Source organism: Eleginops maclovinus, chromosome 18, assembly GCF_036324505.1.
Source record: "Eleginops maclovinus isolate JMC-PN-2008 ecotype Puerto Natales chromosome 18, JC_Emac_rtc_rv5, whole genome shotgun sequence".
NCBI lineage: Eukaryota > Metazoa > Chordata > Actinopteri > Perciformes > Eleginopidae > Eleginops > Eleginops maclovinus.
In genome coordinates this window covers 7,225,540-7,250,697 of record NC_086366.1, presented here as the reverse complement: position 1 = coordinate 7,250,697, position 25,158 = coordinate 7,225,540, and the positions used below count along the sequence as shown (strand labels likewise).

Here is a 25,158-nt window from a genome sequence, read left to right as displayed (position 1 = left end):
ATAACTTGAGAGGTAAAAACATTTATTTTGTCACAGTTCCCTATACAAAAGCTCCTTATCAAAAGCTATTACTTCATACATTGCAGGAATGACAAAAATAATAATAATACATTGGTTAATTGTAAAAATTATACACATTTATATATATATATATATATATTTGTTATCCAAAATACATTGCATATACGAAGTAGCACAGTTCCCTTTTCATTGATAATGCATGTGAAACATGGAGGTTAAGGGAACCATTTCTTCATGCTACAAATAACCATTTCCCTTTTTATTTTATTGTCAAAGCTATAAACTTTCGGGAGAAGCTGGTGGTGGATAGTAATAGTATTTGTATTGTTTTGCATAAACATACCTGAATTTGTTTAATGAAAAGCTATTAATTCCAGGGCTATTTGACTTAAGAAGTGATTAAAAATGGAAAACGTCCTAATCACGTAGAAGAAAGAAATGTTCTGTCGGATTATGATTCAAGCAGGCATTTGTGGTTTTGGGAATACATGAAAATATCTTGTGCACATAAAGACACTTATGTTACAACCAAATTTCAGAAATAATAACAGTAACAAGAAAAACAAAAATGTTACAAAGTTTTGCCCAAATGTACAGATATAAAACGTTTAACATGCTGAACAAACTACTTAGCAGAAATGGACTTAAAAGGTTTGCATTTTTGACCGAGGTCAACTCGTATTAATTCTCTTGACTTTTTATACTGTGTCACATATGAAAATAACTCTGCATAATTTATACAGTAAGTTGCTTTAATGCCTAGTTGACTGATGCTTATAAAATAATAAAAAATAGGTCTGACAAACGCACAGCGTTTGCGAATCTGAGGATTTCTTTGTTTCATCTCGTCATACTTTTTGGTTTTTGTTCTTAAACTACTCAGTCCCAAGTAATTTATTTTCAAGTGTCCATATTCAGTAACTCTGAAGGAATACTTTTGCTATTAACAGCTTTGAACACCTGAAGATGGATATGTATTTAGACATGATACTTTTACATGATGATGAAATCCTGACTTGAGATTCATGTGCATTTTAGCTGGGCTTCAGATCAGTGAGAAACTAACATTCAAACACACATGCTGCTCTCAAACTAGGACCCAGCCCTGGTAAAATGCAAGCTTTACTGTCTGCTAACATGACATAACGCTAAGCCACTCCTCTCACTTACACTGTGGCAGCCGTTATTGACAGAGTGCACTTCAAAATCAAAAATTGTCAGATTTCTGGTGAGACAGGGATATGATCATTATGAAACGTACAATTCATTAAAAGATTGAATGCTGTATTGTGTATAATGAAAAGAAAACATATAGTATAAAACAGCAGTTAAGGCACTGTGAGGACAAAGTCTCTTATTGTGCCATGTACTAAAGCTGATTCACTGTAAGACACTCGGGATAAAAAACAAATCCAAACAGAAAACAGACTTATTGTCTAGATAACATCTAAAAAAAGGCACTTTCATGTTTCAGATACAGAAATGTGCAGAAAACTTGGTGTTTAAAATTAAGGACTTTTTCATTAAACAAAATGGAAACATCTGACAAATTTTGATTTTGCTGCAGGCGATCCCTTTCACGTGTGTTTCACAAACCAGAAAACATTCACATTAATACTGACATGGTCGAGCAACAGAACATCTGGAAATGGCATGGCTGAAGGGTTAACAGCACGGCAAACATTTAAAAGCCTAGTGTGTGGCCCCCTGAACACATCTGACCTGGGTTGAATTATTGTTGCAAATTACTTCAATTAAATCTTGACTCAGCTTCCGCAGCACACTCGAGACGACTGTACACGTCGCCAATTTTGAACTCTGCACACAACACACAGAAAGCTTTTAAAGTAAGTGAATTCACCCAGGTCAGCAAAACATACAGCGCTTCTTTCTCTGGCGTTTAACTCTTCTCTAGCCTTCCAGTTTGGAGGATAAATAAAATTGTGAATGGCATATTCCAGTTGCCAAATTTCATTCAGTGCTGAGAAAAGTCCATCTCTTTGAGAGCTCCTCTTTGTCCAGCGAATTCCAGAAGACTCTCCACACACACATACAAAGATGCAGATGGACAGACGAGCAGACGGAGACAGTGGAAACAGAAGGCTAGATGTGGTGGGAACAAGAAACCCCAACAAGGGTGTAGACAAGCAGAAAAGGCAGATACTTAAAGCGTAACGTGCATAATGTACTGAGGAGGATGTAGATTGAGACCCATCAATAAAAGGCCCATGTCTAGTTCTGTAGCTTGGCGAGGAGGGAGACAGGCTTGAGTTGTTCTCCTGTCCTGCTTTGGCTTTGGGGAGGTTTTTTAAAAAGGTAAAAGCTTTGGGAAAAAGAAAGGCACAGGAGACTTAGACATAAAGCATAAACAAACAGTTGCTAGTCTGGTAAAGGTAAGTAGTATTCCATTTTGGACCATAGCATCCAGTTGTTTATATTTTCTTACAAATATATATATAAAAAAAACTCTCCTTCAATTTTCATCATCCTTCATTTAGGAGCATAATTTCTTCAGAGGACTGATGCCTCGATCAAGTCATTCTTCATTGGTTCTGCGTCGTTTGGGTGTGCAGGTCAGCAATTGTGGACTTTATTTTTGGAGGATTGGATGATTAGAGTGGAAGGTTTAATAATAACTACCCAGGTGGGACGGCACATGGGTGTTGGGGTGGCGAGGAACGTTTGGGTTGGGGTAGATGCCCGCAGTGGGCGAGCTCCAGTATGGAGCGGTGGGTCCAAAGAAATTGGAGGAGGTGACGGGCATGGATGGAGGGTGTGGGGATACAAAGTTGACCTTCTGCTGGTGGGCGTGGTAGGAAGGCACATAGGCTAGGTCCGAGGGGTACTTGTACATGGAGGATTCGGTGGGGTGCGGCTGCAGCGCTTGGGCAATGCCGTGGAAGTCGAACTTGTAGGCGTAACGCTTGCCGTGCACCTTGGTCATGATATTTTTGTCATAGTAGTAGCGCAGCGCACGGCTCAGCTTGTCGTAGTTCATGTTGGGCTTGCTCTTGCGCTCGCCCCAGCGCCGCGCCACCTCATCTGGGTCCGTCATCTTGAACTCGCCATTTGTGCCCTCCCAGGTGATGCAGCCAGCATTGGCGCTGTCGGACAGGAGCTCGAGAGGAACTGCCACAACTGGATCTGACCTGAACCTGATGGTGGACACACATAAACAGTGATCAAAGATGCAACACCATAGATGAGCATCATTATAGCAGTGCACAGCGCCACAACTCATTATTTAGCCTGTATTAAAGGATATATTGGAGAAACTTCCATGACATCTGCCTATTGCCTATAACGAAGACTTACCAGGATTGGCTAGGCGACTACTGGTGGGGCCCAGATCTGGTAAGGATCTGTGGACAAAAGGAGAGCTTTGTTGGTCTACACACTGATTACTGTGGTGACGCACAGTAATGAGGAGACCTAAACATGCAACTGAGCAACAACTGATGACAAAATATAATGATGATAAATCAAAGGAGTGAGTTTGAAACATAACTTCAAGATTCTTTTCAAACAAGGGTTAGGGTTAGGCTTACCTGGCTGAGGTCTGGGCTGCTCATTGGACTTGGTCACATTCTGAGGAACCACGGGTGAACCTGCAGAGAAATTTAAAAAAGCAATCAGTGGGAGACAACGGGGAGACAGAAAGTGAGAGGAAAAGAAGGGTGGCTACAGATACAGGTTACACATCTAAGGCCAAAATAAATAAGGCAGTGGCAGCTCTAACAACAGAAGCTGTAATCTTCCCACACGTCTAGACTCTGTGGATGCTGGAACTGCCTCTATAGTGTGATACAGACTAAGGTTGAAAAGATTCTGGATGTTTGAACCTACACATATGATAATGTTCACCATATTAGGGGAGCCTACATTCTTACTGCTACTCATCGTCTAGATAAAAACACATAATGACTGTTGCGTCCTCACCTTTGACACCGTGCATGTTGTTTGACCAGCCTGTCCGCCGTACAGCGTCATATGAAGGGTCTGACAATGAGAAGAAACAAAGGAAGGCACAGTTTGAGTATATTTAAATAAAAAACATTTATTTCAAAGAGGCTAAGATATATAAATCAGGACAAAGTCATTTATGTGAGCAGAAATTGGTGTATCTACAATCTCTAAATGTTGCTGTGTGGTTGGACTTTATCTCACTTTGTGCTAGCCTGTTACAAGACTGCAACTGTCACAGCAAAAAAAAAATGGTAATCCAGTGCCAAATGGCATCCATAAATCTATCAAAACCACGTTCTAGATGCCCTTCACAGGATATCTGGACATGGCAATGTGGTTTTGTTTGGCTCGCTGTGATGCTTTAAATTTAATAGATGGCACAATCTTAACGGAGAACAGTTGGTTAAGCAGCTTGCAACACTCTGACCACAAATAAAGGGACTGATGCAAATTAACGTACAACAGAGACATACACGTTGACAATACTTGCACTTGATACCCACTCTCACTCCTCTCCCCACAGAAGCAGCTTTTATGAAACCTTGACAAAGGGCCAAACTGGCCCAGTTTGCATGAGTTCTAACTGCTGTGTGTCTGCACACTCTAACCTGGACAGCATCCAGTAACAATCAATTACTCAGACACAAGCTGATAAAACAGTATTCTTCCCATGGCATTGTCTCAAAAACACCTTGGTACACTCATAGAGCACCTGGTCAGCACCCTTGATGGGTTTTTTTATTGTTGTGGGCTAAAACAGTTCTATCAGTTGCCAGACTACATGGAAATATGATGCGTTTTGTAGCTAGATGGGTTTTGCACTGTGTTTTGTGCCACATGCTATTCACAGTTTTATCATGACCTGCAAATCTTTTTGTCAGGAGTTTCTAACAGAGGGCAGAGACAATGTAATGGGGATGACTGAGGATGTTGCTGGGATAAAATAAAGGTGTCAGAAAGTCAAGAGGCAATCCCCTTTCCCAAGAGTGTATATAACAATCAGTCTGTGGTTTGACTGAATCCTGCAACACCCAAGTGGACACCTAATCATTAATTGCTCATAAGCATATCAAGCATGGCATGGCTGATAAATAGTACCAGGTGTTTCTGTCAAACATTTAAAAAGTGCAGCTTTTTTCTTTTATAAAACATGCAGGATTAATTATCAATCTGAAGAGATCATTTGAATATTTGTTTTATATCATTTTGAAGTGAGTGAGTGTGTTGAACCTTAATGCATTCTCTGTGCGTATTTGTGTGTGTAGGTGTTTGTTTTCCAGACATGAATATTTATGTGTTTGCAAATTATTCTCAAAAGTGATCTAACCAGTGCGTTCAACTCCCAGGCATGCTGATGAGCTACCAATCATTAAAAACACTGACAAACCCGGAAATCTCTTTGTATTTGTCTAAACTTTATAGAGCTTAGTTTGTTATGTTATCTGACAATCCCATCAATTTGGAAAGCAAAACACACTTCCAAAAAGGATTTACTTAAAAAGCGGAAGGGCTTTTAGCGATTATGTCTCAGGTACAAATGAACATCCTCACCATAACAACACACTTGGGCTGTGTTTGCTGTAATGAGCAATATAACTTTACGCAACCACACCAGAGCAACATTAAGTGACAACATTTATCATCAGCTTCCACCTCATGTAAGGTCCTCTCTAAACACTGTACAACACTGCCCTCCTGTGGTTCAGGACATTCTTGGTTTTCCTAAAATAAACAATCCATAATAAGATACATCATTTGAAACCCCTTATTCTTCCTTAAGCACAACTGATTTTAAGATTACAGTCCCTCTGCTATCATAAAAACGAAGTTCGCCTGATATTCTGCTCTATAAGTGTTGCATCATTTTGTAATCTTCTAATAAAGAGGTGAAAAAAACATGCAAAGGATGTTTTGTTGCCTTGTTTTTCCTTCAGTGCTAGTGTAATATCCTCTGGTGCATAAGGACCAATGGATCTCCTCACTATTTTCCAAATGTTCAACTTTCAACCCTTCAGGTTTCAGCAAAGTGCTCACTCTTGTTTGCAGACCACAAGAGGGGCTCTAATCTCTGTGACTAAAACCAAAAAGATATTCAAAGTCAAGTTAAAAGTGACCGTAACTAAAACGTATGTACGAGGTCAAATTCAAGGATATGAAACACAGCCACAAAACCGTGAATACATTAGAATATGATCATAGGGAGAGTGTAATAGAGTGGAAGACAAAAAGAGGGAGAAGAGGGACAAATAACAAGCGGGCTGCCGTGGCTCAGCGGCGCTGTCAGCTTCAATCTGGTGTGGGCCGGCAGGATAGCCAAGGAGCAGTGACTGGGGGAGAGTCCTGGGAGACTTGCGTTTCCTGCCTGCCTCGCCTGCAGACAACCTCTCTTTGTTTTACTGGCCTTTTTTTCCCCTCTACTCACCGCCAGCCCAAACCCCCTTCCCCCTCCCCCCCTCCATCCACTCTTCACCACCCTGAAAAAAACACAACGGGGCTACCTCCATACGTGCAGAGAGGGGTTACAAACAGCAGGAGAGGACGTGGTGGGGGAGAAGCATGGAGATGGATGAAGGAGAGATGAGAGAGAAGGTGAGGGAGTCACAGAAAGAGAGTATTGAGAAACAGACAAATGAGGATGGAGACAGAGTGCTTAAAAAAAGGCTTGAAAGAGAACGAAGAGAAAAGAGAGAGAGTGAAAACATTTCAGACGAAACACAACTCTGGAATTTGAAAAGAAAACAGTGGCGGCCAACCCGGCTACTGGGCTGGAAGACATGTCCAGTAAAACATTTTAAAATTGTGTTGATGAAAACTAAATAAGTTAAACCTTCAGAACTAGTTTGAAGCAACACCAGAAACAATTCAAGGGGTTTTAACAATACAACCGATCTGTTTTGGGCTGAAAGGGAGGGAATGAAAGGGTAGGGAAGTGGAAGAGGGAAGCAGATGCATAATGTGCAAAGCCCAAGAGGTCGGGGGTACTCAGGGCAAGCGAGCCACGCAGACACAGACACAAATGTGCACATTGAGCCGCCTCTTGCTAACCCCCCCCCCTCCACACCCCACCCTTTCTCCTTCATTTTTCCAGGCCTCGCTCTGACAGCGACTTTAGCCAGTTTCCACTCTGGTCTGGGGTGTGGTGCATGCTCCTGGGAGACTTCGGCTGCAGGACCAGTTAGTCAAAACAAGGCCTGAGCGCTAGACAGAGGGAGAAAGAGGCAGAGAGACATAGAGAGAAAGAGGGCTGGAGACAAGAAAGAGAGATAAAGGAGAATTGAGCAGAGAGGGTGAGATGGACGGAGAAATAGAGGACGGGTAGATGGTCGAGTCGTAGATTGCTTTCAACTGGAGTCTGAGCCAGCTGAGAGGGACCAGACAGGGCAAACTTTTTTTTTAACACCCATAATACAGGTGCTTTAAAAGTCATCTGTGTGAGGAAGGAGCCATAAACTGGAGGAATGATGGCAAAGGACAGGAGTTAGACTCAGTTGGTGCATCAGAACAGAGAAGCATCAATGTAAAAAGATGCTGCACTGCTGAAGAAATCGTATTCTTTAAGTTAAAGGCAACATTATTAGCACTATTGTTTACATTTTCCATGGAACATTTATTTTGTATTAATTTTGATAAAAAGGAAAGCAAATTGAGGACAGCTTGTACACATAATGTCCCTCTTCAAGTTGTATTGCCAATTTGTCTTGGCAGTGGAATAAATGCATTCACAGAGGTGAATCATCATCTGTCCTATTTCAGTGAGAAGCAGTGGAGAATGTGAGCGGCCTTGCTGCAAATTATTAAATTCCTAAATTTCAAAGGCAGCAACGAAAACAGAAGCTAGAAAATGAAAACGGTACAAAGACTCTGGGAAAAATCTGTTTCGTAACAGCCAGACAATACCACAAACAACACAAATACACACTGAAACACATGCTGTAACACATAGTGAGAGATACAGGAACCCATCCACACAAATCCGCTTATACACAGGCATATAGTAGTTGAAAACTTATGGTACACACTGAGAGCCACACACACGCTTATCCACAGGCACAAAGTAGTCAAATACCCAAGGTACAAACTGAGAGACAAACACACACAGACACACACATATACGGACACACACACCCTTTCATAGCTGCTGCATTCCGTGTTTTATATGTTCTCTTTTATTCATAACATTGCATTTTACACCACAGAGTCTGGAGCAGATTAAGGGTTGTCTCCTGCTGCATGCTCGTGCTTACTCTACCCCAAAGAGCCGGTGCGGTATTTGACTGTTCTCGAAAGGCAATATGAACTGGAACATCTGGCAAAGCTGATCTGAGAAAATGTTGATAAAGGCTTCCCTTGTAGGAAGGTTTCTTTTATTGTTGAGTCACAAACTCCTAACTCCAATTTAGATGTATTTCCTTACAGTAATGTTGCATGAAAGTAACATTAAAGTAGGTTTCAAGTTGCACAATTTTAGGAGGAAACAAAATATATTAAAACAAATTGTATATGTTCAAATTGGATGGTTTAAATCTGATACATTACTTCCAAATCCTTGAAAAGCCACCCTGTTTGAGACTTCCCTCTGTTAGAAAACTATTCGTTGTCCACGATCACGGGACACGACTAGTGTGTGTCAGTGTTTCAGGAGCCCGTAATAGAAGTCACCTCTTGTGAAAGGGAAATACTGTTGAAGGGAGTGACCCTGTATTCCTGCCAGTCCAAATACCTGGCGCTGAGAACCAGGAAGAGCGAGTTCAGGGGGTGACTGAGCAGAACCTTATCGGGCCTGCCCATTGGACTATTGGTACTGAAGCCGGGCGAGAACAAGAACTCGGCCTGCTAACGCTCACCACCCGGGCAGATAGAGAGCGACGGAGGGCATTCTCGGACACTTATCAGACTTAGTGTTTCCTCTCCTGCTGCCTTGAAAGGGCCCCTCATCCTGCGAGTGAGCCTATCACTGTTATTGCAGTCCTGTCTCCCATCTCTAGTGGTGACACCATAAGGCCGATGTAAAGGATTTGCACAGATACGCATTGCACCCTTCGTCTAGCTGGTGTGGTGTCAGCACAAAATAATGTTTGTAGAGTGAAAAGGTATCCAGAGGAAAGAGACAATCATTCAGAGCCGCTGTGGGCGTTGTTCTGAGAAACTCAGCTTGGCTTTTTGGAAGAATGATTTTACTGGTGCTAAATTACCAACACTGCTATATGTCTCATTTGACTGCCGCAAAGATTTTCTTTTGGATCATAAGAAACTTGTGAAAAACCATCACCAAGCAGCTCACGTAAAGAAAACTCCACATAAATGTGTCCTTTACTTTGATGTTCACTTCTAAAATATTTGTTCAAGGCAATCTTCCTTTAGATAGAGAAGTGTCAATGTTAACAGTTACAATGTCCTTAATAATAGAAATCGACTAATGTCAAGAATTTGCATTTCAAAACTGGTGAAATAACCGGAAATAATGTAGCGGGCATTTGTTATTGGTTGAAAATTAGACTAAGCGGTATATTACAGTGTGAAACTCTTAATTGAATTCCATACTCATATCGTAAAATACATTTTATAAAGGAAAGTGCAACTCCTGGAGATGGTTGTTGTCGTCCAAAATGTGTAAAAGTGCTAAATAACAATTGGGGAGTTTATTATGGCGAAAGAATCTCCAATTTATACAATGTTCCTACAGAGTAAAGTGCATTTACACATTAGTACATACTGTATACGCTGTTAATGCACATTCTACTTTCTTTTTGTATATATTCATACTTTAGATATATATTTATATATTTGTTTTTTTTTCCCTCTATTGTTTTTATGTGTGCACCATTACACACCAAAACCTGATTCTCTTTCTGAATCTGATTCTTCTCCCTTTAACCTACAATCATCCCTTCTGCCATTAACCAACGTTTACACACAAATGCAATAAAAGTAGTAAACACACACTCCTTATCTGCAGTCCGGTCTGAAGCAGCCAATCAGATCTCCCGCCATATTTAGGACATGAACACTTGCTTCAGCACCTGTCCCTGATGCCCGTCTCTCTAACAAACATCATTCACACTCTGTCATTCGCACGCCTTCTCTCCGATAATTGCCACATTCAGTATCTGTCCTCACCCCTGCTGCTGTAGACTGAACTCATCAGCCCACTTTTGTTACTACGCCTTTATTCTGACACGGCCTCTCTGATGCACAGCGTCCAGGTAGCCGTGAATAGCACGGTCTGCAGTAGCTCGTATTATTTCACCACAAAAGGAACACCTGCGCAGAGCTTTGTTTGTGGAAATCAGCAAATGCATGTGATTTGGATTTGTGTGAAGGGCCTGTATTCTCAAGTGGATGCTGTGTATGTTTGTGTTTGTACGAAGCTGACGGGTATCATTTCATTTAACACTTTGAATTCATGGTTTCAGCCCTATCGTTTTTTTACTCCCATTCTTGTCTTTATCTTTAGCTAGTCGACTATTCTCCCTGTGCTCCTTTAAGCCTCTCATCAGTCCAAATACTACACACACACACACACACAATACAATAAAGCAAGGTTATAGTAGTCCCTACCCTCTTTGGCAGCCAGACGCGGGGATGGGTCTGTGTGAGATGGCGTATTGTAGGATAATGATGAGCTACCTGTAATAAAGTGAGATAAAAGAGAGCATAGTAAGACAAAACAATATCTTATCCAGCATCATGTAAATGCATTACAAAAAACAAAATCCAAAAACAAGCATAAAAACCTTTCAAAAATAAGCTTGTTTTCAGAAGATTTCATGAAGCATGCAGTCATTAACAGTACACAGTTTAAATACATAGTTCAGCATTGGAAGTTATCCTTTCTATTAGTTTTTTGAGTAATTTAAGATGTGAATTTGTATATTTCTCAGATAAATAAACTGTAAAGTAAATTGTCATTTCCCTGGTGGACCCTACCTTTAAGTTTGTGACAAAAACCTCAAAAGGTATAACGAAAGCCAGCAGGTGGCAGTACAAGGCTCAGCTCAATTACTGAATTTACTTAGTTAAATTGTGTACCTGTTTTGTCAGAGAGAAAATAATTTATGACACATAGACCCAGTCCCAAAAGAGCAAATCCAGCAGACAGTCACTCCTTTAACTGTAGGAAAAACCCCAAAGTCTGTCAGCATTTTAACTGCAAACCTGATTCCTGAATAATAAAGTCAGAGAGGCAACAGTCTGCATATGGCTGCCTATTCATTTCACCTTATGGAGCAGAACTCTGCACTGCATTCCTCCACTTACACAGGCACCCTGGGCGGCACCAAAATGCTCTCTTAATTTTAGCTGCCCCCAGGCATAAATCAGCGAGTGGAAAAACAGAGCCAAAAATGCACAGAGAAAACACAAGAGCAGCTACTGCATGGGCAGTGTTAAGATTTAGCACCAAGACAGCTACAGAGAGCTGCTGAGTGAGGAAGATACCTTTTCTGAATGGGGCCAAACTGAAAAAATCCAAAGCAAAAATGAATTTATGATGTGCTTTTTCTTACAATGTAATCCAGGATCCCTACTTAACTCGCTGTGCTGCTGGCGGTAAAGTTGGGGGGATGAAGGGGCCCATGATGGCAGACTAGGGGTCTGTTTTTTTAGGGGGTGGCTGGAGGGGGCTCCACAAATGTATTCTAACCTCCCAACACCCCACCCCTTTGAGTTTTAGCTACTCCACGGCACCCCCAAGGCTCTGGGTCTAGTTTAGAAACCTGGGGGGCTCAGAACAGGGGAGCCATTGTATGAGGCAGGGTCCCTGCACAGCAATCAAATGCAGCTTCCCGTACAAAAATAATTCCACACGCAGAGTGTACGCGCACGGGGGCAAGCGAGCCACCAAAAGCTTTGCAATGGGGGAGAAAGATGGACAGACAGACAGAAAATAGAGGGAGAGAAAGGAGAAGGAAGGGGTTGTTAACCCTTTTCCTGCTGTGTGCCACATATGTGGGCTGACCCAGACAGGCAAACAGGCAGTATTGCTGAGAAAACCTCAAAACCATCCCACAGAGCAATTCAGGGCTGCTGTACGAGAGAGAGAGTGAGAGACACCACAGCTGACAGTTTGGTTGAGCGAGTCTTGGCTGTGCCGCCTATTTATTTGGACGGCTTCTTCCTCTCTGAGAAAACAAACACGTCCCGGTAATCTGACAGCACAGTGGGAGGAATGGCCAGCACTCAGCCTTTAAGACCCTCATTCTCTCTGGTTCCCTCTCCAGTCACATCTGCACAGTGACTGCTAGATTACATAACATCCACAAACAATTTTCTTTTCTCTCCTTCCTTTGACTAATGGCTCTTTCAAAATGGCCTTGTACTCCAGTTTTTGCACGCCAATAGAGATCTTTGAGGGCTCAACATTGTGATTGACCACCAGGGGCCCCTGCTGTTTATTCTGTGGAGCTATGTGATACCATTGCCTCATACATGTGGTCTGAGCTTTGTCAACAAATGGAGGGAACCAGTCAACCCAGTTTGGGCATGTTGTCACCTCAAGACGGCTAAATAAGCTAAAGCCAACAGTAAGGGATCCTTTTGACGCCATATGATAACACTGCTGGTGGCCGCCTTCATACCAAGCTTTCATAGTGGATAAGAAATGTTTTCAACAAGTCATATACACCAAAATAAAACATTTTTAGTCATTGCCTTTCAAAACAACTCATGAGTGTTTTCTCAGCTTGCACCCCAACTGTGAAAATGACAATGTTTGTAAGCAGTGTTGAGGAATTTGACTACAAATGAAATGAATACATTTTTTTTGTATTTATTTCAAATCTATTCCAGCCTTTCCGCAACAGCACAACATTTGGGAGCAACCTCTGTTATTCTACAGGAAAGGATGTTCTCAGCCCAGACCGATACTTAACACTAACAGATCATAAACAATGCCTTAGAAGATGCAAAGCGCTGACGGATAAAAGGTATTTAAAAAAAAAAAAAAGGTTTGTGCTGCGATATATCCAACTGAGCTGTGGAGAAGCACCAAGGTCACAAAGGGGCTTCTTACAACCCTGGGGAAAATCATATGATTCAAGAAATGTGGCTCAACAGTACCCACCACGACCACCTCCAACCACCTTACAAGCCACCTGTCCAGTCAATTGAAGGGAGACCAAACTGACGTCCATCCTTCGATAACACCCCAAAAAGAGAGCAAGTTCATTTTTCATTTTCTTTGTCAATTACTTTTCGTAATTTCCATGATTTGCCACCACTACTGTTAAGGTTTGGTGTGGTTAAGCCACAAAACCTAAATTACCCACAAAAAAGCGAACACGGGATTAAATGCTCGACCCCATACAATATATCCCCTCAGCCTTCTTTCAACCCTGCTACATAAACGTGCATTTATAGCTTCATTGACACTGAATTTTGGCATTTGACATACATCTTTTCTCGTAAAATTGTCCAACATGAATGCTATACGTAAAAACACTTGGCAGATGAGATTGTCTTCACATGAACATGATGTAATGGGATTGGATTCCTTAAATGACAGGACAAATGTGATAGTAGATCTATGTTGTTATAGCTATGACAAAGGGAAAAAAATAGGAGGTGGTGGACACAAACAAGGTGTGTGAAATTGATACAGAGATTAATGTTCACATCATATCTGGTACCAATGGTAAGCATTTTAGTTTTTTTAGTTATTCACGTAAACAAAAGTCACTATCTCTACCAAGTGTTTTAGTTACAAAACCTTTAAGAACTTTGTATGGTGAGAAAAGGGCCAGAATAAATTGCAACCCTAACCCCAACCCTTACCCAGAATACATTGCATAACGAATGCAATCAGAGTCAAACCCTGCTGACTTTCTTAACTCAACTCACCTGACCAATTGAAAGTGGATGTGATGAACAGGATGTTACAGAAATATTGACATGTTAGTAGGGTGTGTTGGGAGAAATTAAAAACAGTCAATCTAGGGACCTTGGTAAAAATCATCACTGACTGAAATCCAGGTTTTTGCCCAAAAATAACATTCCTACCGAATCTGGCGACTGTTTTGCAAGCATAATTATTATGCACCTCAGAGCAGCTAGCTTCAATTACAGCTGAGCTCATCTCAGTGTTTACATGAATAGCAACCGCTTATTATCCACCCCCACTTATGCTAATGTGATATGTACATACGTTCCTGTAATGCTAAGTGGCTGAACCCCAGCAGTCAAGTGAGCAGCCACAGACTGCTCTGTGACGGTGGCTAACAGCAGACTGCTAACAGTAAAGGGCGCAGAGCCAGGCTGTTGAGCCCCTGTGCACCAGTGATAATCTGCCAATAGAAGGAACTAATGCAAAGGGAGCTCAATAAAAATGTTGTGAGGGGAGAAAGGGGAGAGAGAGAGAGAAAAGAGCTCTCCAGACCTCCTTTTTCCCTACTCAGCCTTCGAGCCCAGATGTTTATGGTCTGTATAAACTATTGAGGGCTCGAGAATGTCCCCCACTCTTGAGCGAGGAGCAGCGGTGCAGAAGCCCAGACTTATCACTCTCTCCCTCTCTCTCTTTCTCTCTCAGTCTGTCTTGACTCCCTCGCTGTAAATCCATCCAGACACACAAGCATGGGCGACAGCTGGGAAACAGAACTATTGCTATTCTCCAACGACACTCAATCATGACCCCTCGAACCGTTTCCACACACTTTGAAAAAACAGTTCTCCCCCTCATTGACTTATTTTTCTACCTCACATAATTGTTCCTCTTGCTCGCACAATCTTGCTCATGTCCTCAAATAACTACTGTAAAATCTATCATCCAATATCTCTTTATCCACTGCTTTTAGATCCACTGTCAGCTCTCTGTCTCGGCACTTTCCCTCCTCACTACGCTTTCATATTCCCCCCCGTCTCATCTCACATCTCTGTGCATCGGAGGATACGGTCTTTCATTGTCTGAGGTTTTTTTCTGCTCCGCTCCGTTTCCAGCACATGTGGTATCAAACCGACCTACATGGGTGCGATAAAGCAAACAGTCCGCGGTCCCTCCCTGACAGACTAATTTGAACAAATTCTCAAATTGCACCCCAAATTGAAAGCACATTGGGGTGCGGGCGGCCATTACTTATAAAAATCTGGATAAGTGACCAACAATGAGGCCAAAATAATGCTTGGGCAACTACCCTTGTTACTGCGAGCAGCTGGGTAGCCAGACAGATGCTCAGATTATGCCCGCGGTTGCACCAGTGTGGGCGTCTGAGCGATATTTCTGCGTATGACGTGGCAGGAATGTTTTGTTATGGTATGGCTGTAGGGTGGGGAAGTGTGTCCCTGCCCCGTGCCGAGTGTACGTACAGGGCTTAATGACTCTGAGGAATGTTAATCAGAGGTTCAATAAACAGAACGAAAAACACACATAATGCGGACAGATGTGTATAAAAGATTGCAGTTGCCCTTTGGACAATTTTGGATGAGATGGGGGGTAATGTATTAGTAAGAGAATGATTGGGGTTGGAGGAAGACATCACATGACCTGTAATCACTAATACTTCCAGGGCTTGGCTCAGTATTTCCCTTCCCTCTCCTTTTTTCTGTATTATGGAAGCTCGGCTCAGCTCCAACTCTCTTTTGTGAGTGAAGCCAGAGGTCTATTCTCTGGACGGTGTAACTCCTTGTCTATGATTGTGTTTGTTTGTGCTGCAGGGAAACGAGAGAGCGGGTTCAGTTTCCAAACCATCAGCCCTGCAGGGTCTGCGTAAAGCCTCAACCCTTCTGCTCCTCAGTCTCCCTTAGACGTTCATTTACTAACATGGTTCCTCTTGCCCCTCGGCGCTCAGTGTCAATAATACACACTGCTGGCTTCCCTGAACGGCCCCTAAATAGTTCAGTCAGTCCAGGCACGGGACGGCAGCATTCATCTTTTTGATTGTCGGGAACCGATCCAAAGCAATTTCAACTGGGCAAGTGGAGAGGATTCCCGAGACATCTCCTCTGTCTCCAAAACACACAAGGTCTGAATCATAAACAGGGCAGCAACGGGCAGAGTCGCGGTGCAGCACGCCTAAGTCGCGGCTAAGTCGCGCAGCCCATGGCCATAATGAAAACTGCTCTGCAGAGGTTGCCCAGTGGCGGTCAGACAGATCCACCCGCTGCAGCTCTGCACAATGAGGCTGTTATACTCATGACAAGCATCTCTCTCTGCCCAGACCCTGTGCGCTGAGAAAACTGTTGACACCCACAAAATACAGTTCCCATTACATCACGCTGAGGCCCATCACAATTTTTTGGGAGTAATGTTAAATATAGTTGAGCCATCAGTCACTCCACCCAGCGTGGTGTCATGATATTGTACAGCCGCAGCAAAACCAACACTTAAAATGCTTAGTACAGAATGCGAAGACTTCAAAGAAGGGACACACTTTTCAACGATCACATTGCTCCTATATGTCTTTTTAATCGGAAACAGTAGACATACCTACTCAACTACACAGCTCTGTGTATTCCAAGCAGCAGCCTTGCCAGATGTTACATCTTATATCAAAATGCAATTTGCATACTGCCTCAGAAAACTGGCTTTGTTTCCCAGGCAAAACATATGAAGCATGGATTGCAGCGAGGAACTCTTCAAAGGTTAGAAGCTCAAATTTAGTTGCCTCCATCGCAAATTGCAGATCAACTTTCTCTGCTGTGCTGAACACACAGGCCTAGCGTGATTCCTGAGGCAATGCACCTGGGCTTCATCTTTGTGGAACATGTGGAATAAGGCGCAGCAGAGTCAAGTGGGGGATGTAGTTGATGGTTATCTTGATAAGGGGGAGAAACCCCCTCGGTTTCCATAGCTTTGCTTACTACTTTGTAGCCATTTTGGAGAAAATGAGTTTCCAGTAAATGCTATTTCATTGTTTTTTCTTACTGTAATGTGAGTATAGTGCGGTGACAAAAAGAAAAGTGTCATGTTATTTGCCTGGGGTTTGGCATTTTTTTGGTCTCACTTCTCATCCAAAAGTAGAGAAAAGTATGAAAAGGGGCTTGTGTTGTGACTGAAAGTAGATTTTTACTTGATTCTTTGGCAGAGTTGGATGCCAGTGCAGAATTGAACTCAAGCACAAACAGCAGAGTCTACAACAGTCTACAAAATGACTGTCCAGAATTAAAATGTATTCTAACTGCTCTGTTTTTTATCATCAATCAAATTTCAAGTAGTTGTTAAAATAACCAATTAATTCATAATCATATGTTTGTTGCAAAAAGTGTACTTACTTTCCCTGAGGTAATTGAGATGAGAGAGAAGCACTTCGGCGTTGTACATGGTGGTGAGCCGAAGAAAGTCGTCCTTGCCCATCTTGCAGAGCTCTTTGCCATCCGTGTTGTGAAACATGGCCGTGTCGATCTCTAACAGGCCGTACTCCTTGATGGCCCACTCTAGCCACTGGCGCACATGATCCTGTGACCACAACGAGGGGTCTGCAGGGAGAAAAATGAAGAGAGATGATGATAATTTACTCCATAATAAATGTTGGACATTTGTGACATCCTCATATCTGTCTGAGGTAAACGGAGGGGGGCAATGAACAAATTGGAAAAAGAATGTTGAATCAGTAGCAGACCTCTCGCTCAGAAAGCTGTAAAAGTTCTTTGTCTTGTTTTATCGACATGAATAGGATTTGCCAGATGACTCATATTAGGTTCCAGGTAAATAATCTTCCACAGAGTACGCTCTGAAATCCCTTCCTGTGAATGTACAAACTATGGAATATGTTTTCAATCACATTTGCAAGTACGATTTGACCCAAATTTCATATACTGCACAGCCAATCTTGATGCCAAACCCCAAACTCACCACTTGTGGTTTAGGAGTGGCCTCCATGTGGAGATCTTATTAGGGTAATGGATGAGTGGACGTTTGCATCAGTTTAGCACTTACATTTGTATTGCCCTAACAATGGAAAATTTAGCACGGCTCCATTCGATTTTAATGAAATAAATAACATGTGGTCATTTTTGGTAAAGTACAGTCATTGTGTTTTGCTCTCTGGCTTACGTCTAGCAACCTAATCAGCTTACATGTTAAAATAACTTTTCCAAAAGCCAGAACACTTAAACTGCACTTGTTACTTCTTGAATGCTGTTATTTTACATTATAAAAGATCACATTTGTGAGACTAGTGAAGTAATATATAGGTCTGGCGGACAAACAGACATCACTTCCTGCATGCATTCAGCCGTGCTCCCACGAGTGACGTACAACTTTGGAACAATGCTTTGCCCCACAACCCAGCTAAATAGAAATGGGACTTGTAAAACATTTATAGCATTGGCAAAATTATACCCAAACAGAGGAGTGATTCTGTCTGTAAACGCAGCAGCAGCACTGAAAAACACCTATAACAATTAGCACCTGTATAAGTACGCAGTGAATATACAGATTCACTGTTTGAAGACACACATTTTAATTGTAACATACCTGCAGGAACAATGACTCTCCGTTCATTGGTGGTCATGTTGGGGGGAGGGGCATTCTTCTCATCCATGTAGTTTCCATAGTTCATCTGAGATGCGTCGTTACCCCCGACAAGCTTATTGCATTTACCCACACTGCAGTCCACCGGAGACTCCCTGCTACAAAAACACACATACAAGAAAGTTGTAAAAATATTATCAGCAGATAAATTGGGTGTTGCTGGTTTTCTTTTCCAGCCATTGACTTTGGCATTGGTTACATAAGCCCTACACAGGCCAGGGCCCAGTCTACTGAAGATTAGAGGCAAAAAAGTGAAGGTTAGTTGCATAAAATAAATGGCTTGTTGAATGACAAATGATAACATTTATAGCAGCGGCTTTATTAATGACAAACAACTGTCCAATGCATCTATTTAAGATTGATAAAAACTCATATCTCACTGAACAAAAAGTAATGTAAGGAAGTGGTTGTCATGCCATACCTGGATCCATTCATGTGCTCATACTCTCTCTTGACGTTGACCCGCACTGGCTGGTTGATCCACTCCTGCTGTGGGGGTAAGGGGTTGATTTTGTGGGTCTGGCCGTAGTCCTGTGTGCCAGATGCAGTCATGTCTGTCTTGGGGAGAGGGGCAGCAGCAGCGTATGGAGGCTCAAATAGGGACTGGTCTTCACTCACCACTGATAGCGCCTCCTGTAGGTGGAAAGAAGAAATAATTAGGATGTCTTTCTTGACTCATTTTACAATACTAGCGTATGATTATTATTATTATTTGGTCTTTCATGTAGGCCGATTGTATCCAAAATAAACAATATACACTCTTAAAGTACTTCAATAGTTTGGGAAATAGACTTGTATTTTTAAATGCAGAGTTATATTAGAAGATCAAAACCAATCTTAAGTATGTCTGTTTAATAAAAGGCTACAGCCAGCAGCTAGTTAGCTTAGCATAAAGCCTGGCTTTCGGAAAAACACCTAGTCTAGTTCCATCCAAATGTAAAATAACTTATTACACCTCTGACAAGACTCAGTCAACACATTTGAGGTTTTTGGTTCTACGTGTGTTAAAAAAACACATTTTGTTCTATTGAAAAAAATACATAAACAGTATGCATCAAATAAAGAGCTTAAGGGGTGCTTGCAGGTGGTTTATTTTACTTAAGGAGAGGGTTGGCTAGCTGCTTATGCTAAGCTAACTTTCTCTTTGCTGCAGTACCATATTTAACAGACAGATATGACAGTGGTATGCATTCTTCTCCTCTGACTCCTGGCAATAAAGCAAATGTCTCAAGGTGGGAGACATATTTATGTAATAGCCTACATATGATAAGAATAAACTCACAAACATGAGCAGATAGAACTCGGCTTTCATTTGACACTACACAGAAACCTGTGATGTCAAATGTTCAATCTCTTGTCTACTTTTTGTTTACAACAATTATGTGCAGTTATGAGTCATATCGCAGTCTGGGATCCTAAGTAGATTGTGTATACAGCCCACGTAGCATCTGTAACTTCCTGTTGATGTTACGATGACTTCAATCTTGCCCCCAATGGAGTAAGACACCTACAACCGTACTGGTTTACTAGATCATCAGTCAATAAGCTTTTCTAACAGTAATGGCCCACTGGCTTACAAATAAACCAACATAATGGCTTCTTAAATGCTCACCGATGTTCCATACTAAATTTCAAAGATTTGTGATAGTGTACTCATTTTCGTTTCGTGCATTATGATACTTAACATTGGACCGAAAAAATCCCCAGTCATGCAATGCTGTGTCTGTCTTGTCTGGGCTTCCCCCCACAGCTGAAGACTCAACAGAAGCAGGGGGGGTCACGGATACACTGACCCTTCTGCTGTGGCTCAGCTGGAGCAATGTAAGTTTATTAAAGAAAACAAACGCAGACACTCGCGGCTGGCCAAGATATTACGTGCTTTCCAACATCCTCCTCGTGTAACGTCTTGGGAGTAAAGCATGGGTTCTGTACTTGGTGGAATACATTTACCATACAGAAGTCCCTCAATATTGAGACAGTGAACAGAGTCGGGCAATGTCACCAGCTCAGAATGGGTGCCAGGCAACTTCGGGCTGGCACAGACTGGGGATACTGATTAAGAATAACTTCATGAGTCTGCATTTGTTAAAATTGTTCCTTCCATCATTGGTAACAATAATCAAGAAAAAACAATAAATCAGAATATCAAGTGAAATCATTACAGTCATATGCTTCTGCTATAAGGATTAGACTGGGGTCTGAGGCACATCTGGATCTGATAGGATCTGATGGCACAGCTTAGACAGAGACGTGTCTAATTCCAGAGGACTGAATTATTTCATTCCAAAATGCCACATATCTGCTTCAGGGGGAAAATTACTACTTAATATTCATTGATCATTATTTCACATTTCTAACCGTTTGCATTCCATAAAATGTTGCTTTCATGAAAGCAAAATCCTCATGATCTCCGATAACTTCAGTTTGATTCCATTCTGAGAAGCTGCATGCAAGTTAAAACTTTTTTACTGATCCGAGGTTTGGAAGGTAAATGTCTCTTGTAGCAAAAGTTTTGGTTGGGTACCACGAGAGTGTGACATTAAAATTGTATGCCGTATGTACCAATGCCAAAACACCACAAAGATCAAGAAATGGCAGAGAGGTTTTTTTTTTTGAAAAACGTACAAAAGTTTCCCTTATCCAATAATCACCACCTCTATGCCTTTATGTCCCTTTTGGTGGTTGTATACGTTATCAAGACAACAATAAAACTATTATGATTTTTAAATAAAAAGAAGTTGCACGAGTTTTCAAACAGAAAACAGAAGCATGTCTAAACTGTCTCATTAAATTAATGTATTATTGTCAAAAAATATCATCAATATGAAAATACTTGATCTAATATTTGCAGCATATACTTTACACCACTAAATTGGTGCTTTTCCTCAAGTAAACATAATTTCAATCAACATTTGAAACCATTCATTTGGATAAAAGTAATATAATAAAAGAAAGTGAGTGTTAAAACATATTGCCAAACTTATCTCAATGTGTAATTGCACTATAGTGCCCTCTGTTGTAAAGCCACTGACCCACTACTCTCTGTATCTAAAGTAAGGGTACTGAGATATGTAATGTGTTACAGCTTAGACACAAGAGCAGGCAGCAGACAAAAACAGCTTTGTCTATGCCACATAAAAAAAATAACTTTTACTTTTTCAATAACATACTACTCTTAAGGTTAGTGGGTGGATAAAACTCTTTGGAGTATACATCTATCTCGCCTAAATTAGATTTCCAGGATTTCATCAGTGGATCCATCAAAGTCTGAACCCTGGCAGCAGGGCTGGCTATCTGAGCAGAGCACACCAGCCAGTCTGCGGATGATAAAGTGTAGAAGAGTGAGGGAATGTCTCATTACGGTCTGATAAGGCCTCACTGAGCTATTAGGACTGTTGCACGTTATATTTACAGTGACATATCATCCTGTGCAATTGAAACAATGATTGGCAAGTGGTGTGTGCCTATCAAGATTTCAGTGGGTTCTTTTAAAAATAGAATAACACCACTCTTTTGTAGAGAAAGCTAAAACGATGACAGATCAGTGTTGATGTTTTCTTTGCAGTATCTGCATGGAACACACACAGTGAGAGGCAGTTTTCTGTCTGTCTCAAGATGTCCCACGATAATTGACTTCTCTTAGACAATCATGAATTTCCAGTACCATTTCTGAACATGATCCCAAAAACGTCCACACAGCTTTTGAAGATAAAACATTCTTACATTATTAGGTAAGGTTTGTATTCTATCTTTGCAATACTTTGTATATAAATATCTGCATTGCCACAGACAAAGGGGGGAAAACATCAAATAAATCATGGCTCAGTTGCTCCAGGCCCTATTACAAGCATTGTGCGAGTGTGACACCTGCTGGGAGCCACCTCTATTCTGTTTACATCAACCAAGTCCATCTCTCCAAATGCGTCACGACGCAGACTGGACATTTGCAACAGCTCCACATCCAGACTGCACGTGTGATTGTTTGGCGTTCACACACAGCCATCAAGCAGGAGCCACCCAGGGGGGGGGGGGGGGGGGGGGGGGGGGGGGGGGCATTCCTGTCTTTTGTTTAAGGAGGAAAAGGAAACCTGTCAGGAAAAGATTGTGTGGAGCAGGAAGCTCTCATGGCTAGAGAGCCCTTCCTTTCTTTTAGTGTGCATGAATGCAGCTAGCAGCCAGTCATTTACACCCAAGGATTCAATTATGATTACATTAATTGTCACAACTCCTTGCTTTGTTACAGGAATCCAGGCTGAGACTTGAATGTCCTCCTGCAGCATGGCTTTCACCCCCGAAACAAACAATCACAGCTTTGTGAGCGCTGAATGACGGGATTTAAGTGACTATATGCAGCCTGACATTTTTGTCTGGCCAACGTTTACACTCTCCCAAAACTCACACCACACCCAGCCGCCACAAACCCGCTACTTTAGAGTTCCAAGAGAAAACACGTCGCATTACTTTTCAGCAACAATCGAGTAAATGCAGACGCTGCATTCTTGTGAGCTCACACTTGCTAACCGGAGGACACAGACTGAACGCGTGCAGGATGAACGGGGACTTGCCATTCAACATCTGGTGGCTGCAGACATACTGCATCTGGAATTTGACTGTCGGGGGCCAGTAGCAAAAGCGAATATACACCAGTGCTCTTGACTACCAACAAACCGTTTCAAAATAGTTGTGCAACTCTACAAGTCGCCGGCTAAGGTATTATTGTGAAGCTTGTGGGTTTTAATTGTTGCAAAATCCCGCATGAAGTTACTAAATGACAGCTTTGCTTACACTTTCACAAAACTCTCTTTGTGGCGGCGAGAGAGAACTTACAGTTATCAACAAAAACAGAGACAGAGGCGTTATTTCTTGTATAAATACCAAATCATCACACTTTTATGACCCACGACAGGATCTTCGGACCGAGCCGGGCGATGTGCCACACCGCTGTTGCGCAGCTCGACACATCGTATCCAGCGGTACATCCAGTCATCGCTATTGCTCAATCGCCGCTGCCGAGACTAAAATCGTGAATAACTTAGACTTAAAAGTACATGATCATGTTGTCTTAAGTAAATAGCCACTCCTTTTTGCCTTTCCAGACGTGCGTAATTGTGCGCTTGGTCCCCAAAATCCAAAGCGTGATATTCTGAGTTATGAATCCAAACCGTAGCGTATCCTCAAAACCACCAAGCATATTAAAAAAAAACAGAGTGGATACTTTCAAAGAAAAAGGAGGAAATCTGGTTACCGCTTTCAGACAGAGAGAAAAAAGCCGCTCATCGTCGTCAGATTTGAGGTTCCAGCTCACAGACCGACAAACAGGGGCATTTCAACCCATTGCTTTAAAAAAGGAGGCGCAACTCCGAAAAAGCAGTCTCCCACAAACTCATACACCCCGTTCTCCACCCTTACCTTAATAGTTCCGTCCATTTTGCGCAATTTTCAGCGGACTCCGACAATATCCCAAACATGACACGCTCCTGAATTAATTCCAGCCCCCGGTATGTGGCGGAGAGAAAGAGACACTTTTACCGGATTGAGTTTTTTCTTTCCTCTAAATTTGGGAAGTGAAGTCACCACTGTTGAGAAGGTTGAGAAGGAAGCTGTGTGTCACCGAAAGCCCTGCCTTCAAAAAAGCAGGATACTGTCCCAGAGAGATAAGCAGGGAAAACAATTGAGTGTTCGCTCCGCTGTTATGTTTTTCTGCTCGGAAATATTTACAGGATGACTGCCTGCGTTGTGCACAGCCATTGCTGTTGTAGCCTGCTGTAGAATAGGCTTGTGTTTTGATTTCCCAGTAGTGTCACAGATGGTGTGGAAGGGTTTACTATTTTGTCCGAGTTATGAGATATTTCGGGACACATTTAACTGAGGTTTTGAGGAATGACTTTTTACTGTCACACTCTTAAGTTATGTGATCCCATGTTTTAGAGCCCTTTTGGTTCCCGCCTACACTTCAGACTTGCATCTGGCCATGCCTCCATCCCTCTTTAAATCAGCTCTATGTTACCCTATATTTCATAGTGAAAGTCTTACATTAAAATAAAGTTTATCTTTCATTCAGGACAGATGTTTCTCTCCTCTGCTGATGGAGCTCTAAATCAAAACAGGAGACCAACCTGAACACCTATGGCCGGACTTGTAGCAACCTTGTCTTTTTTTGTTACAGCTCTCTGTGAAGTTTTCCTGAGACACCATTAATAAAACCAAGCATTCAGCTCCTAACCGCACTACAGTCTGAGGGTCTGTTCTACACGTGTGCGTCTGCTGTTCAGCGCAGGAGTGAATGGATGAAATACAGCCTTTATCCACAAAGGCTCATTCAAAAAGGGCGTAAAAAGGGTTTCAAATGTGTTATTGTTATTATTGACTTTGCTATAGTTATTCAAAGGTCTCTCCCTACTCCCCCTAAAAAAAAAATCCCCACCCCCACATAGGTATTTTCTTTCCTCTTCGTCTGTCCTATGAAATTGCCCTCATCAATTCAAGCATAATTTTGGTGCAGATGCTAGACATGGAGCCAGCTCTGAACGTGACCAGACCAATAACACTGCAAGAAATCTTCACAGCAGATATAGCATTTCAGTGATATTGCTTTACAATAAAAGAAATGCACATGAAGTAGTAGATCAGATTTAGAGGTAACACGGGAAATTCACTCTAACCAAGATTGTATTTGATTTGTTTCATTGATTTTTAAAAGCTTTAGCAAA

The 25,158-nt window shown here is 41.9% G+C and overlaps 1 protein-coding gene across 1 annotated transcript; it reads right to left on the bottom strand.

Moving 5' to 3' along the window:
• Positions 1-5: 5 nt before the first annotated feature.
• Positions 6-24,279, bottom strand: fli1 (Fli-1 proto-oncogene, ETS transcription factor). The gene is given in 11 exon segments (XM_063906593.1): positions 6-3,147; positions 3,150-3,176; positions 3,337-3,372; positions 3,375-3,383; positions 3,570-3,629; positions 3,961-4,020; positions 10,546-10,614; positions 17,188-17,391; positions 18,392-18,546; positions 18,870-19,081; positions 23,858-24,279. Coding segments are annotated over 11 exon segments (1,350 nt in total). The 5' UTR covers positions 23,876-24,279; the 3' UTR covers positions 6-2,647.
• Positions 24,280-25,158: the final 879 nt, after the last annotated feature.